We start from the raw sequence: 14,990 nt of genomic DNA on the forward strand, positions 1-14,990 counted from the left end.
AAATGTATGTCAAAATAATATGGATAAGACACAGGAGATTTTTGAAATTAAGCTATTTATGCATTTATATTACTCACTGAAGCTCCAACCCCAATTCTAAGACACATGACAATTATTCTGAAACCTTGATTTGCATAAAAATTACACATAGATTTTGCTGAAGTGAAGAATCTGATATATCTGGATGGAGCCTGACAGTCTGCATGACTGATAAGCCTCAGTGTGATGCTGATGTTGCTGATCCACGGACCACACTTTGAGTAGCAAGGATCTATGCTCTCTGAGGAAGAGTAAACTGGATTTCTTTAAAGTGGCTGATTTTGCTAGATCGGAAGGATAGTTTTAAGTTTGTGATTTTCCCTCTAACTAGAACATGGAGAATAATAGGTCTTTGTGAAACTCTAACACTCAGGTACCTACTTTTCCTGTCGAGGAAATTTGAAACAAGCAGGGCGAGAGTGAGTTAGTGTGCATGTGTGTGTGTAAGTGCACACACATCCAAGGCACAACAGTACCCTCACACCTGCATTAAGGGAATTGTATCAGCAACTCTCCTGTGAGTTCCCTCGGTTTAAACTTGAATTCCTCTAAGCACACAAACTTTAGAGAACTGTCAGGTTCAAATCGGCCCTGTCTCTGAGGCTAAGCCCCAGCTTAGTTCACACGTTTCAACATTTTCTGTGTGGATGCCGTGAAGGTTGCCTGGAATTTGGAGATAAGCCCAGGATTAGTCCTGCTTTAAAGTCATCATGAAGTCTTGTTAGAAGCCTCAAGTTAAGTTGTTAAATGTATTACTGAGAGCTTACTGGAAAAAAATATATATATTCACTAACTTTGGTAAGCGTCAGATAGCAAAAACATGGTGTTGGTTTTGAAATTTTACCTGTAGGCCTGCACCTTCCTGTTTTTATAGACAGTAGGCTTATGTTCTGAGGCTAAAACAACACTCCGTTTACCAAGCTCATTTCAGGAAGAATATCTACGTTTACCAAGCCCATTTCAGGAAGAATATCTAAACTGAGAAGTGCTGGGATGTTCATTTTTTAAAAGCATTTTGATAACTGGGTCAACTGGGTAAATTCAAGCTGATTTTTAGAAAGCACTTTGCAGTGATTTTATAATTCAAAAATACTTTAGTATTTTTTTCTCTATTGCTATGAAACCAATTCTACAGAATTCACCAATCATAGAATGATTACATTTTTGGGGACTATGAATTCCAAGCGATATTACACTTGTGCTATTAACATGGCTAACATGTTGGCTTTCCCTTTTTTTTTTTTTTTCATGTGTAGCTATTCTACTGACCTGGAAGACATAAAATATAAAGCAGTAATGTTTGATTAAGTCTTGTCAAAATTTTATTGCCTTTAGCCAAAGGACATTAGAGAATATTCAGAAGAGCTCTAGTGCAAAGGTGTTAAAATGCATACTGAACAGACTTGGAACTAGAATATATTTCTGAAAATAAATATGAAGTGTAACATTTCAGAAATAATTTCCTGAAGGAGGCCAAAAAAACCTCCTATATTTTCTTGTACTTTAAAATTTGTCTAGCCTACTTAACTTGATTTTTAAAGAACGGGTGGAAAATACTTCGATTTCTGGGTTGTCCAAAAGTAAAAAAAAAAAAAAAAAAAAGCATAAAGTATAATAGTTTTTAACAGCATGGCTATACATCATATCTGACTAAAAAGCAGAGAAAACTTCTTTGTCTTAGAGGCCCTGGAAACAAGAGATGCCTGGAAATATCTTTCTTCGCTTACAATAGTAAAAACAATTCTGAAAGGAATTTTTGATAAACATTAAGGTCGCTGACATAATTTAGGGAGGTGACATGTTCTATTAACCCTCCTTTTGTTGAAACTCTAAAATTTCATTTTTCTTCAGTCTACCCATATAAGTCTATGAAGGCATGACTTCTAAACAACTTCTGTTGCAACCGGGGTTGTGGGGGCAAGGTGGTAGGTGATAGGTAGATGGGTAGATGATGGATGGATGGATGGACACATAGACAGAGGATTGACTGATTCAATTTTGTGAAAAAGATTTCATTAAATTGAGAGGATCTCCTCACAAAAGTATGTAGAATATTGATGTTGTGTTTCCGGACAGTATTTGGGGAGGAGGGGTCCGAAGTTGAGAGCAGGTGCTCTCCTGTGGAGCACAGTTCCTTCAGCCGTCAAAGTAGGTCTTCATCACAACCTCCCGGGAGGAGGTACTTAGAAAACTAATGAGTTACTTATCCCCATTTTGATAAGGAATTTGAGACAGTGCGAGGTTAATTTACCCAAAGTCATACAGTTCATAGTTGGTATCAGGATTCCAACCTATGTTTACCATGTTGATTTTCTATATTTCTCACAATTCAGATAGCAGGAGTGATGCTTTTAGGTTCACCTAAACCCTAATATTTTATCAGAAGAGATTCTGTAATCTGAAACAAAAATTTGAAAGAAGGGCTTCTCTTATTCCATGCACCTTTAGAATTATGGTATATTCTAAAAGATTTGTGGAAGTATTTTTATCACGTCTTTCAACGTTTAGTCTTACATTATCGTCAGGCTAGTAAAATGAAAAGCAATATTCAAAAAGCTTTCCCGTTTGAAAGTTTAATGATCATAAAATACTACTTTCAACTTGATAGTTCACAGGAATACAGTAACTAAAGGAAAGATTTACGAAAGCATTAAAATAATGATTATCCTTAAAAATGTCCCGCAGGAAAGTCAAAATCACCATTACTCTCCCAACCAATCCTTTTTGTGTAGCTTCATGTCACTAACAGCAATGACATGGACCATCCAGAACACACTTCCTTCCTGGGTAACATTCTAAGCAGAAGTGACAGTCTATCAAAGTCGCTACTATACAGAGATGACAATGATTTAAACCCAAGACAAAAGTAGATGCCACTATTTTCTCCCTCTTTAAAGACTTTCAGCTGAAAAATACCTTTGAGAAATATCCAGCAAAAACTCTACAAACCACAGTGTACTGCTACCAAGTGTTTCCTACGTTATTACCCCCAGGTCAAAATTCTGCTGTAGGAAATAGTTTACCAAGACAAAGTTAATTATGTAGAAAATTGTCCACAGATACACTGTCCTTTTTCTCTTGTTACCAGTCAACCAAAAAATGCCATTTATTTGGTGATGTGTGGCCCCAGATCTTTATCCCCTTTTTCATTCCTTTATTTAAAAGCAAAGTTTTAGCTTTAACACATGAAATGTCTATTTTTAGCCTGAGGTGGTAATGACTGCTTTGAAATAAGCAGCCTCAATTAGAATAAAAAAGAAATCAATGTGTTATTTAAATTAATTTTAAGTGATACATTTAATTTAGGTACTTATTAGATACTGATTTAGATACTTATTGAACACACAACTATATAAGCAATGCAAGGCAAAAACTACTTTGAAATCAACCTAAATTACCAAGTTTGTAGTTTACTATTTTAATAGAACAATAGACAATCTTTTTTTTTGGCCTATGAACTTCAACACATATGAATTATCGGCAAACCCTGAATCAGTTTTTGAAGTGAATCACTGCAGACAAAAATGCTAAAGGAAGCTCAAAGCTAACACACCAAGCGGTTTTACTTCTACAGAATTTTTAAGTACTATGAAGAAAATGTTTCTGTTGCAAATGAAATTTCCAAAACTTCAATTAATCCATAGGATCTCAAGATGCATGTTCTTGAAGGCATAAGAATAACACACAAACTCATTTCCTGCCACTCTTTTTTACACACATACAGTACAGCTAAACAGAGCTCCTTCATGCAATGAAACAGAAGGTAGATGAATATCTTTAGAAAAGGTTTCCACCTCTCCGCTCACACCAGCCAAGAATTTTACTTTCCCCTATTTAGAGTGAATATGATTTATCAAGTCCTAATCTCAAGAAACTTTCTATAATCTTATTTCCCTGACTTATAAACCAAATTGTGTTCATGAGAATAGTAAACAAACAAAAAAAAAGAGTAGAACTGTGTCAAATTTTCTAATACACCACATTCCAGGCCTTTCTGCTGTTGTTATTGTTCAGATATGATAAAATAGCTAAAATTGCCAAGTAAAAATATTTATTTGCAGCATTACTTATAATTTCCAGTATTTATGAAGTAACACAAGCACAGCCTGGAGAATGTATCACACTGGTAAATAACAGAGCAGATCCTTTTCAGAAAGGGGAACAGATTTTCTGGTTCTACTGGAATATTTCACCATTCATATGTACTTACCATAACATATTTTACAATGTTTGTCCTGAAGCTGAAGGTAGAATTTGAGGTATTCTGCCAATACCTCTCTAATTTACAACAGAAATGTAATACAAATTTCTTATAGGTCCCCAAATGATGCCAATAACTTTTCGTTCAATTCCTTTCGCATTTTGGTCAACATTTTATGAAATCACAGCATCACAGCATAGACAAAACTTCATCATCTCCTTTCAGATAGAATTAGAAAGAAACCATCACAATGATTGTCTGCCTTATTTTAAAAGCCCATAATGATTATGTAGGTGATAAGAGAATCACATAAAATATTATTAACAATATCTTACCTCTATCACTGAAGTCATCAACCAGGATGATTTCTGCAATCAGGCTTTCTGGGGTTCGGTTGATGATGCTGTGGATGGTCCGGAGGAGTGAAGTCCAGCCTTCGTTATGGAATGGGATAATGATGCTGGTGTTTGGTAGCCTTTCCAGGTACATCTTGTGCTTACAGCTGGAGATGAGAGAGGAAGGAAAGACTATGTCAGATACAAGACTGTAATATGTCTTATACTGCCATTGACTCATTGTGTTATCAGACAACTGTGAAAATTAGACTTTGCCTAGTACTTTCCCAACCAAAGCTTCTACATCATCATACTTACTCTACCCACTCCTGGAATTCATTAATTATCTCCTTTCATACTCACTCTTAATGACATAATTATTTATCCTCTCTTATACCAGTGGCTCGAAAACAAGGTAGGAAGTACACTTGTGCTTCTTGAAATGTTGTGCTCTTGTTAATATGTTCTCTAATAGTAATAAGGATAAATTATATGTATTAACATCATTTCCACTGAGCACACAGCTAATGTTAAACTTTCCGGGAAAGTTTAGAAATTTAACTTCTGTAATATTTATGCCCAATTAATCAGTTTTGGTTGTGGTCTGTTTCCACAGCTGGGCAGTATTTAAGGCTCTAGGGGAGAAAAGAGTCTTAAAGTGAAATAAATGAAGACTTAATCTTAAATAATCACACACTGATGCAACTGCATGGTAAGATTACATTAAGATCCAAATCATGACACTATCACATTCCTAATGAACACTATACAGAGAAATCTCATGTTGCTGTTTTCACTGTAAAACAATCTGAGATGCCAAACAGGAAGTAGGTTTTAAATTTTGGCATAGTTTAAAGCAATTTAGCATATGTCATGGCTATTCTTTCAATATTTGTGATTTATTTAAGTAATTTATAAGCCACATCAGGGCAGAAAGCTGGTCTCAAATCTGATTTAATTCTTAGTTCAGCACTGGTCATAGTTGCCCAAGCTTTATTAAAGATAATGAATTAATTGAAGTTTGTGAAATCTTTAAGTTATTTCAAAACTAAAATAGGATAAAATTTCAATCAATTACCAAATTTAGTGATTTTTCTGGTATGGATAACATGAAAACAAACAAACAAACAAACAGAGTCGAAATCTGGAAAGAAACGCAGTTTCTGTTTAAATACAGGAACATCTATTATTTCATCCTTTGCCAAGACACTGGCTACTGTTTAGTCCAGATATTATATAGTGTGAATTTGAAGTATGCATAGATTCTACCAAGATGTATAGAAATGTACCAGCATATTCAAAACATTACTTAAAATATGGTTTTTTAGTCAGTTATCTAAACACTTCATTTTACTATGACCTCAATAGGATATCTTAAATATCACTGTGGATATAAAACAAAGAGATCTTGCCTTGCAGCTTCAGATAATAGAATAAAATGTAATTAAAGCAAAAAAATTTAACTATCGTGGAAGATAAAATAAAATGAAATAATTTAGACAAATAATTTAAATATAAAATATAGGCATTTCTTTTTTATCTTGTCCTTTTATTATCAATTATTTAATCTAAATTTTAAAATTTGTAATAATATTTATCAAACAAGAGATTTAGAGGTTTTCAAGTACAATGAAAAGCATCGGAAAAGACCCTCAAAAGGATACCATGAAACGTGCATGAAAATACTAGAAAAAAACATGAAGTTCCTTGTAGGATAACATAAAATAATTTTAAAAAGCAATATATGAAACAGATCTGTCAGTGAGTTCCAAGAGAGTGTAGTGAGATGGATGCTTTCACATCTAATGCACAAATCTGGAAAAGAGTGCTAAATTAATTCAGCACATCTCATCGTAATTAAGTAGAGCCATCCATCCTTGTCAACAAAGACAAGAGCCCAAGACAAATGTGCTTTCCTGTATCAATACTCAGGATAATACAAAACACCATACCTAACAATGCTCTGGGAATGTAACTGATATCCCCAAGAAGACAAATTAGTTTTTAAACTTTGAGAAGAGACACTGTACATATCGCTTGCTTATTAATTAAATAGGAATTGCATTCAGAGTAATACATGATAAGCAATCAATAGGCTTAGGGCTTTAAAAAGAGATGTTTAACAGCTATCTACAATCCATTCAGAAAAAAGGGCAGACATAAGAGAATGCAAGACTAATCATGTGCAAAAAGGGCTTTCCCTCATAAAAATGTTTTCAGTAATTTCTGTGTAAGCTCAAATTATTACCACACAGGGGAGGTGAAAATATCCTTCTATTCATTCATGCTCTCAAGTCCCAATGATTTGCTGAGGGTTTTCCCTAAGCAAGGAGGCAAAGTGGAGATAAAAGAATGAAAAAATCCTACACTCCAACTTTAAGATGTTTACAGTACAAGAGGAGATACAGACGGGTAAAGAGACAGTTAAAACTTTAAAGGGGAACCAATACGTAGAAGTATAACAGGGTGCCATACAAGCATTTGAGAGAGGCCCCTGAACCAATTTGCAAAGTGCTACAGAAATGCAAGTGAGAGTTAAAAGTGGCCTGCAAAAGACCAGTTCGAGATATATTTAGGAAAAGAACTGATATGACTTATAACTGTCTGGGAAAAACAGTTAAGGAGGACTCCCATGTTTTGGACATGGGCAACTGATCTATGAAATACAGACCTACATCAGAGCACAGTGTGTAAGGGGCATTTGAAGGTTGCAAGGCTTGAGGGTAAACATGAGTTCAATTTTGACCACATTAACTTTGAGGTGTCAAAATGATACCTAGTTGAACATGAAACCAGCTCTTTTGCCCCTTTCCTGTTTGCCCATTTCTGTTCCCCTCTAACCTTGAAAGAATCTAATTATAGGAATGAGATCAGTAAGCAATTGAAGCCAACTCTTGACTTAATGCTCTCCTGAATGCACACCATGCCTTGTCTAACCTGGTGATTCTTTTCCTAGATGAAAAGAAGAATGAGGAATGAAGTAGTTAAAGAATCATGGGCTCTCTGCCTCTAACAATCCCCTTAGCAATCCTGCTGGCAGATCATGCAGGCAAGATGACATCTAAAGAGAGAGTCAGCCAGTCTGCACGCAATGGAGAATGATGCAGAACCCAACCTCCTGCCTTGATGATTTCCTGAGATTCTTCCCCCTTTTCTCCTGTAAAAACTGTCATGGCTGAGCAGAATCTTCAGAGCTGGTCTCTGGACACAAGTCCACCTTCTCCCCAGATTGCCAGCTTTTTTGATAAAAGCACCTTTCCCCTCTACTGACACTTGCCTCTCCAATGATTGGCTTTTGAGCAGCGAGCAGCTGAACCTGAGTTCGGTAACAGAGCAATTGTATATATGATATACACATCTATCTGTCTATGTATGTACCTATGTGTGTAAATCTATCTATCCATCTATCTATGTGTATATGTGTACTGCTTAGAAAAAGATCTGATTTACAGGAGGAACAGTGATAGGCTCTAGCACTGATGCCAGGGCACTGCCACTATCCCCATAGCACCACCATCCCAACACTTGCCAAGAGGATCCTCTGATAAGTACCAGCAGATAGCCAACTGAATGCACTCTCTCATCTCTGAAAAAGGGCAGATCAAAAGTTCTGGGGCAAATGAATGTCCCTAGCTTCAAGATGGCGGAGGAGTGAGACGTGAAGATCACCCTCCACCCCACAAATACATCAGAAATACATCTACACGTGGAACAAGTCCTACAGAACACCTACTGAAAGCTGGCAGAAGACCTCAGACCTCCCAAAAGGCAAGAAACCCCCACGTACCTGGGTAGGGCAAAAGAAAAAAGAAAAAAAAAAAAAAAAACAGAGACAAAAGAATAGGGATGGGACCTGCACCAGTGGGAGGGAGCCGTGAAGGAGGAAAGGTTTCCACACACTAGGAAGCCCCTTCGCGGGCAGAGACTGCGGGTGGCGGACGGGGGAAGCTTCGGAGCCGCGGAGGAGAGCGCAGCCACAGGGTTGCGGAGGGCAAAGCGGAGAGATTCCTGCACAGAGGATCGGTGCCGACCGGCACTCACCAGCCCAGAGGCTTGTCTGCTCACCCGCCGGGGCGGGCGGGGCTGGGAGCTGAGGCTCGGGTTTCGGTCGGAGCGCAGGGAGAGGACTGGGGTTGGCGGTGTGAACACAGCCTGAAGGGGGCTAGTGCGCCACGGCTGGCCGGGAGGGAGTCCGGGAAAGAGTCTGGAGCTGCCGAGGAGGCAAGAGACCACTGTTTCAAGGTGCACGAGGAGAGGGGATTCAGAGCGCCGCCTAAACGAGCTCCAGAGACGGGCGCGAGCCGTGGCTATCAGCATGGACCCCAGAGACCGCACGAGATGCTAAGGCTGCTGCTGCCACCAAGAAGCCTGTGTGCAAGCACAGGTCACTAACCACACCTCCCCTCCCGGGAGCCTGTGCAGCCCGCCACTGCCAGGGTCCCGGGATCCAGAGACAACTTCCCCGGTAGAACGCACGGCGCGCCTCGGGCTGGTGCAACGCCGGCCTCTGCCGCCGCAGGCTCGCCCCGCATCGTGCCCCTCCCTCCCTCCGGCCTGAGTGAGCCGGAACCCCCGAATCAGCGGCTCCTTTAACCCCGTCCTGTCTGGGCGGGGAACAGATGCCCTCAGGAGACCTACAGGCAGAGGCAGGTCCAAACCCAAAGCTGAATCCCGGGAGCTGTGCGAACAAAGAAGAGAAGGGGAAATCTCTCCCAGCAGCCTCAGGAGCAGCGGATTAAATCTCCACAATCAACTGGATGTACCCTGCATCTGTGGAATACCTGAATAGACAACAAATCATCCCAAAATTGAGGCGGTGGACTTAGTGTGATTTTGTCTGTATAGCTTTGCTCTTACCATTTATCCTAGGGTTCTGTCTGTCCACTTTTTTTTTTCAGTATTGATTTTTAGCGCTTGTTATCACTGGTGGATCTGTTTTGTCGGTTTTGTTGCTCTCTTCTTTCTCTCTTTTTTAAATTGCTTTTAGTTTTTAATTTTTAATTTTTTTGTACTTTAATAACTTTACTTTCCTTCCTTCTTTCATTCCTTCCTTCCTTCCTTCCTTCCTCCCTCCCTCCTTTTTCTTCTGAGCTGTGAGGCTGAAAGGGTCTTGGTGCTCCGGCCGGGTGTCAGGCCTGTGCCTCTGAGGTGGGAGAGCCGAGATAAGGACATTGGTCCAACAGAGACGTCCTGGATCCATGTAATATCAAACAGCAAAAGCTCTTCCAGAGATCTCCATTTCAACACTAAGACCCAGCTCCACTCAACAACCAGCAAGCTCCAGTGCTGGACACACTATGCCAAACAACTAGTAAGATAGGAACACAACCCCACTCATTAGCGAAAAGCCCGCCTAAAATCATAAGGTCACAGACACCCCAAAACACACCACCGGACGCGGTCCTGCCCACCAGAAAGACAAGATCCAGCCTCATCCACCAGAACACAGGAACCAGTACCATCCACCAGGAAGCCTACACAACCCACTGAACAAACCTTAGTAACTGGGGGCAGACACCAAAAACAAAAGGAACTACGAACCTGCAGCCTGTGAAAAGGAGACCCCAAACACAGTAAGTTAAGCAAAATGAGAAGACAGAGAAACACACAGCAGATGAAGGAGCAAGATAAAAACCTACCAGACCAGAAGAATGAAGAGGAAATAGGCAGTCTACCTGAAAAAGAATTCAGAGTGATGATTGTAAAGGTGATCCAAAATCGTGGAAATAGAATGGAGAAAACACAAGAAACATTTAACAAGGGCCTAGAAGAACTAAAGAGCAAATAAACAATGATGAACAACACAATAAATGAAATTAAAAATTCTCTAGAAGGAATCAATAGCAGAATAACTGAGGCAGAAGAACGGATAAGTGACCTGGAAGATAAAATAGTGGAAATAACTACTGCAGAATACAATACAGAAAAAAGAATGAAAAGAATTGAGGACAGTCTCAGAGACCTCTGGGACAACATTAAACGCACCAACATTCGAATTATAGGGGTTCCAGAAGAAGAAGAGAAAAAGAAAGGGACTGAGAAAATATTTGAAGAGATTATAGTTGAAAATTTCCCTAATATGGGAAACAAAAATAGTCAACCAACTCCAGGAAGCACACAAAGTACCATACAGGATAAATCCAAGGAGAAACACACCAAGACACATATTAATGAAACTATCAAAAATTAAATATAAAGAAAAAATATTAAAAGCAGCAAGGGAAAAAAAACAAATAATACACAAGGGAAACCCCATAAGGTTAACAGCAGATCTTTCAGCAGAAACTCTGCAAGCCAGAGGGAGTGGCAGGACACATTTAAAGTGATGAAAGGGAAAAACCTACAACCAAGATTACCCAGCAAGGATCTCATTCAGATGCAATGGAGAAATTAAAATATTTACAGACAAGCAAAAGCTAAGAGAATTCGGCACCACCAAACCAGCTTTACAAAAAACGCTAAAGGAACCTCTCTAGGCAGGAAACACAAAAGAAGGAAAAGACCTACAATAACAAACCCAAAACAATTAAGAAAATGGAAATAGGAACATACATATCCATAACTACCTTAAATGTAAATGGATTAAATGCTCCAACCAAAAGACATAGACTGGCTGAATGGATACAAAAACAAAAGCTGTATATATGCTGTCTACAAGAGACCCACTTCAGAACTAGGGATACCTACATACTGAAAGTGAGGGGATGGAAAAAGATATTCCATGCAAATGGAAATCTAAAGTAACCTGGAGTAGCAATTCTCATATCAGACAAAATAGACTTTAAAATAAAGACGATTACAAGAGACAAAGAAGGACACTACCTAATGATCAAGGGATCAATCCAAGAAGATATAACCATTGTAAATACTTATGCACCCAACATAGGAGCACCTCAATACATATGGCAAATGCTAATGGCCATAAAAGAGGAAATCGACAGGAACACAATCACAGTAGGGGACTTTAACACCCCACTTTCACCAATGGACAGATCATCCAAAATGAAAATAAATAAGGAAACACAAGCTTTAAATGACACATTAAAGAAGATGGACTTAATTGATATTTATAGGACATTCGATCCAAAAACAACAGAATACATTTCTTCTCACATGCTCGTGGAACATTCTCCAGGATAGATCATATCTCGGGTCACAAATCAAGCTTTGATAAATTTAAGAAAACTGAAATTGTATCAAGTATCTTTTCCAACCACAAAACTATGAGACTAGATATCAGTTACAGGAAAAAAATCTGCAAAAAATACAAACACATGGAGGCTAAATAATACACTACTAAATAACCAAGAGACCAGTGAAGAAATCAAAGAGGAAATCAAAAAATACCTAGAAACAAATGACAATGAAAACACGACGACCCAAAACCTATGGGATGCAGCAAAAGTAGTTCTATAAGGGAAGTTTATAGCAAGACAATCCTACCTCAAGAAACAAGAAACTCCTCAAATAAACAACATATCCTTATATCTAAAGCAATTATAGAAAGAAGAACAAAAAAACCCCAAAGTTAGCAGAAGGAAAGAAATCATAAAATCAGATCAGAAATAAATGAAAAAGAAATGAAGGAAATATAGCAAAGATCAATAAAACTTAAAGCTGGTTCTTTGAGAAAGTAAACAAAATTGATAAACCATTCAACAGACTCATCAAGAAAAAAAGGGAGAAGACTCAAATCAACAGAATTAGGAATGAACAAAGAGAAGTAACAACTGATACTACAGAAATACAAAGGATCATGAGCGGTTACTACAAGCAACTATATGCCAATAAAACGGACAACCTGGAAGAAATGGAAAAATTCTTTGAAAAGCACAACCTTCCGAAACTGAACCAGGAAGAAATAGAAAATATGAACAGACCAATCACAAGCACTGAAATTGAAACTAAGATTTAAAATCTTCCAACAAACAAAAGCCCAGGACCAGATGGCCTCACAGGCGAATTCTATCAAACATTTAGAGAATAGTTAACACCCATCCTTCTCAAACTCTGCCAAAATATAGCAGAGGGAGGAACACTCCCAAACTCATTCTACTAGACTACCATCACCCTGACACCAAAACTAGACAAAGATGTCACAAAGAAAGAAAACTACAGGCCAATATCACTGATGAACATAGATGCAAAGATCCTCAACAAAATACTAGGAAACAGAATCCAGCAGCACATTAAAAGGATCATACACCATGATCAAGTGGGCTTTATCCCAGGAATGCAAGGATTCTTCAATATACACAAGTCAATCAATGCAAAACACCATATTAACAACTGAAGGAAAAAAACCATATGATCATCTCAATAGATGCAGAAAAAGCTTTCAACAAAATTCAACACTCATTTATGATAAAAACCCTCCAGAAAGTGGGCATAGAGGGAACTTACCTCAACATAAAAAAGGCCATATATGACAAAACCACAGCCAACATCGTTCTCAGTGGTTAAAAACTGAAACCATTCCCTCTAAGATCAGGAACAACACAAGGTTGTCCACTTTCACCAGTAGTATTCAACATAGCTTTGGAAGTTTTGGCCACAGCAATCAGAGAAGAAAAAGAAAAGGAATCCAAATTGCAAAAGAAGAAGAAAAGCTGTCACTGTTTGCAGATGACATGGTACCACAGAGAGAGAATCCTAAAGATGGTACCAGAAAACTATTAGAGATAATCAATGAATTTGGTAAAGTAGCAGGATACAAAATTAATGCACAGAAATCTCTTGTATTCCTATACACTAATGATAAAAAATCTGACAGAGAAATTAAGGAAACACTCCCATTTACCACTGCAACAAAAAGAATAAAATACCTAGGAATAAAGCTACCTAAGGAGACAAAAGACCTGTAATGCAGAAAACTATAAGACAATGATGAAAGAAATTAAAGATGATACAAACAGACGGAGAGATATACCATGTTCTTGGATTGGAAGAATCAACATTGTGAAAATGACTCTACAACCCAAAGCAATCTACAGATTCAATGCAAACCCTATGAAACTACCAATAGCATTTTTCACAGAACTACAGCAAAAAACTTCACAATTTGTATGGAAACACAAAAGACCCCGAATAGCCAAAGCAATCTTGAGAGAGAAAAACGGAGCTGGAAGAATCAGGCTCCCGGACTTCAGACTATACTACAAAGCTATAGTAATCAAGACAGTATGGTACTAGCACAAAAACAGAAATACAGATCAATGGAACAGGATAGAAAGCCCAGAGATAAACCCACAAACATATGGTCACCTTATTTTTGATAAAAGAGGCAGGAATATACAATGGAGAAAAGACAGCCTCTTCAATAAGTGGTGTTGGGAAAACTGGACAGCTACGTGTGTAAGAATGAAATTAGAAAACTCTCTAACACTATACACAAAAATAAACTCAAAATGGATTAAAGACTTAAATGTAAGGCCAGACACTACCAAACTCTTAGAGGAAAACATAGGCAGAACACTCTATGACATACATCACAGCAAGATCCTTTTTGACCCACCTCCTATACAAATGGAAATAAAAAGAAACATTAACAAATGGGACCTAATGAAACTTAAAAGCTTTCGCACAGCAAAGGAAACCATAAACAAGACAAAAAGACAACCTCAGAACAGGAGAATATATTTGCAAACGAAACAACTGACACAGGATTAATCTCCAAAAGTTACAAGCAGCTCATGTAGCTCAATATCAAAAAAACAAACAACCCAATCCAAAAATGGGCAGAAGACCTAAATAGACATTTCTCTAAAGAAGATATACAGATTGCCAACAAACACATGAAAGTATGCTCAACATCACTAATCATTAGAGAAGTGCAAATTAAAACTACAGTGAGGTATCACCTCACACCGGTCAGAATGGCCATCATCAAAAAATCTACAAAGAAGAGAACAAACGTATGGACACCAACGTGGGGAAAGCAGCAGAGGGTTGTGGTGATGCTGTGATGAATTGGGAGATTGGGATTGACATATATACACTAATATGTATAAAATCGGTAACTAATAAGAATCTGCTGTGTAAAAAAATAAAATTTAAAAAATAATTTAAAAAAAAGAAAAAATTCTATGGTGAACTTTAGGTTGAATTAGTTGTTCTTTTATCCATAAACTGAATTAACCAGAGCCTCATCCAAAGCTTAAAGTAACTGTAAACAAAATCGCTCTGTAGAAAAAAGTGAGAAAAGCAAAAAAAAAAAAAAAATCTGCAAACAATAAATGCTACAGAGGGTGTGGAGAAAACGGAACCCTCTTGCACTGTTGGTGGGAATGTAAATTGATACAGCCACTCTGGAGAACAGTAAGGAGGTTCCTTAAAAACTTAAAAATAGAACTACCGTATGATCCAGCAATCCCACTACTGGGTATATACCCTGAGAAAACCATAATTCAAAAAGA

The 14,990-nt window shown here is 38.0% G+C and overlaps 1 protein-coding gene across 1 annotated transcript in view; it reads right to left on the minus strand.

Annotated features, from left to right (window-relative positions):
* Nucleotides 1-14,990, minus strand: part of GALNTL6 (polypeptide N-acetylgalactosaminyltransferase like 6) — a gene marked incomplete at both ends in the record, with an annotated part of 1,117,369 nt that overhangs the window by 631,960 nt on the left and 470,419 nt on the right. The window contains one exon of the mRNA XM_079705645.1: nt 4,576-4,742. Coding sequence (XP_079561771.1) covers nt 4,576-4,742 — 167 coding nt within the window. The remainder of the gene's footprint in view (nt 1-4,575; nt 4,743-14,990) is intronic.

The sequence above is a fragment of the Hyperoodon ampullatus genome, assembly GCF_949752795.1.
Source record: "Hyperoodon ampullatus genome assembly, chromosome: 6".
Classification (NCBI taxonomy): domain Eukaryota; kingdom Metazoa; phylum Chordata; class Mammalia; order Artiodactyla; family Ziphiidae; genus Hyperoodon; species Hyperoodon ampullatus.